Source organism: Sinocyclocheilus anshuiensis, unplaced genomic scaffold (assembly GCF_001515605.1).
Source record: "Sinocyclocheilus anshuiensis isolate Anshui unplaced genomic scaffold, SAMN03320099.WGS_v1.1 scaffold1849, whole genome shotgun sequence".
Classification (NCBI taxonomy): domain Eukaryota; kingdom Metazoa; phylum Chordata; class Actinopteri; order Cypriniformes; family Cyprinidae; genus Sinocyclocheilus; species Sinocyclocheilus anshuiensis.
The window spans coordinates 361292-363778 of NW_015541038.1; the positions used below are offsets into that span (position 1 = coordinate 361292).

The 2487-nt window shown below is 40.9% G+C and overlaps 1 protein-coding gene across 1 annotated transcript in view; it reads right to left on the bottom strand.

Moving 5' to 3' along the window:
- The window catches only part of slc25a20 (solute carrier family 25 member 20), a 26167-nt gene that overhangs the window by 2323 nt on the left and 21357 nt on the right, over positions 1-2487 (bottom strand). The window contains 1 exon segment of the mRNA XM_016488928.1: positions 141-213. Within this exon segment, the coding sequence (XP_016344414.1) occupies positions 141-213 (73 nt within the window).

The following is a 2487-nucleotide window of genomic DNA, read 5'->3' on the forward strand; positions in this document are numbered from 1 at the left end:
ACACACACACACAGACACACACACACACACATACACATACACACACATACACATACACACACACAGTCACACACGTGATCAATGTAGGGCATGTTTGCATATGTAATTATTAACAAGAGCCGTCATGTGATCTGACTGACCTCTTGCCCTCCGGCGTGAGCGTGTACTTCAGCCACTCGTACGTCATGAAGTACATCCCACTGGCTGGCACGTCTGAGACAGAGAGTGACAGCTGTCAATCATCTGACATCCGAACTCATTCATATTCACGCTTTCATATGACTGTGAACTGCACAGACCCAGCAGTATGCAAACGAATAACATTTCTGGTGAAACGCTACAAATACAACCAGTGTTTTTTATTGCACCGATTCAATTTGAGGTCTGTTTGGCCATATCATTACATTTTATTATTTTATTGCGCTTATATGCGTCTGTAGATTTCAATCTTTAAAGAGTTTTTTCTCTTGCAAACACCAAACTACAGTTTTATTCCTCTCTATATTCTGAAGGTTTGTTCATATTTCATTCACACTGATTTATACAACATTTCACTCCTAAAAACACGGTGAGAATGTGTTTGTTTTCTGTCTGTTGACAGTATTTTCTGATTTATGGAGTAATAAAAAGAGAAATCCAGAATCCCCTCTGGAAAATGACAACAAAATCAAAAAGTTTGATCCTGAATTTATCCAAAGTTCAGATTTATGTTCTGGAAATGCACACAAATGAGTGCATACTTAATTATTTAATGCATCATTTGCATATTTTAATATATCATCTCAGAAAATGTGCACAAAAATGTTAAGTTTTGAATGTAATCAATAGGGGTGTGAACCTACACTGGTCTCACGGTTCGGTTCGGTTACGATATATTCGATCCCCCAGATCTTACTTTACGAATAAGTTTTAATTCGGACTTATTTTGTTACATTTTGGATACCCAGTCATACAAGTAATATGAAGAATACAAATTATTTCAGAAAAATTCAATATTTGTCATATGCAATTCATATGAGTACATTATTCTTCTATTACATCATATTGATATTCGTACTGGTATTAAATTGCACAGTTTAATGGGTAAATGAATTTATCAGAAACTCAACAAACACAAACACACACACTATTAGGCTTTTATTTGTGCACGAAACTTGAATCGATCTTTGGAATATGTGGTAGATGCCTCGTCCTGCGGAGCGTCCTTCACAGGCTTTTGGCTGCTATATTTTTGATGAACCACCAGATGGCGCTGTTTTCGAGACACTCGAAGCTTTGAATCTTTTCCCAAAACAGTCAGAGGAAAGCCTCAGTACTTCACAAGGCTTAATTTGCCCATCCCTACCCCCTACATATTGCATTGTGCGTGACATGATTTACACACAGCGTGTGTCTTCTCCAGGTCGTGCTCAGGTTGCTCATAAAAGCCGAAATGTGGCCAGATGTCAACTTTTAAAGTAGTTGGAGCATTGTTAATTACCCGCGTCTCGCCTCCTTCCGCCATTAGGCGCGTTCGATTTGAAGCAGGATGAGTATATGACATCAACCACGAAAGCATACGGATCCGTCTGCTCTCTTATCGCTCTCGCGGTACTTGGTCATACACTGATCCTCCTGCGCAACGGCGCTTCAAGCCGAACGCGCCTAATGTATGCTACCGCGACAAAGCACGTATGCGACAAATGACGTCAGAAAAACGTCAGTATGTTATAATCGGTTATGGTCTATTACTGAACCGATACCGAATCGTCCTCGTCTGCATTGCAATGCATCGAAGAAACGATTAATTTCGACACCCCTAGTAATCAATCAGCCGGTGAGGTATGGTGATGTATACCACTTACGTCTACACCTCAATATATAAAACTCTCCCCATTTTTTCCTCGGTTTACCCCATGCCGGTCCCAAGCCCGGGTAAAGGAGGAGGGCTGGGCGTGGGGCCAGCGACCCCACCCCATAAAAACCTCTGTTGCTACAGAAACGACAAGAAGTGATCTCTTTTGTGCTTTTGATGGCGGAGATGACTGCCGACCATGGATGACAGTGTCGGAACAAAGTCATTCGAAGGTCCGATCCCTGATGCACGGCAAGTTCCTCAATGCCAAGTCATCATTTCGATTCGCTACCTTGAACGTCCAGACATTATACCAAACCGGCAAATTGGCGCAACTCCTGGGAGAATTTGATCGCTATCATCTTGACATCCTTGGCATTGGTGAGGCCCGTTGGACGGCCAGTGGGAAGTTGAAAAATGACGATAAGACCTTCATATACAGGTGCAGCTCAATAAATTAGAATGTCGTGGAAAAGTTCATTTATTTCAGTAATTCAACTCAAATTGTGAAACTCGTGTATTAAATAAATTCAATGCACACAGACTGAAGTAGTTTAAGTCTTTGGCTCTTTTAATTGTGATGATTTTGGCTCACATTTAACAAAAACCCACCAATTCACTATCTCAACAAATTAGAATATGGTGACATGCCA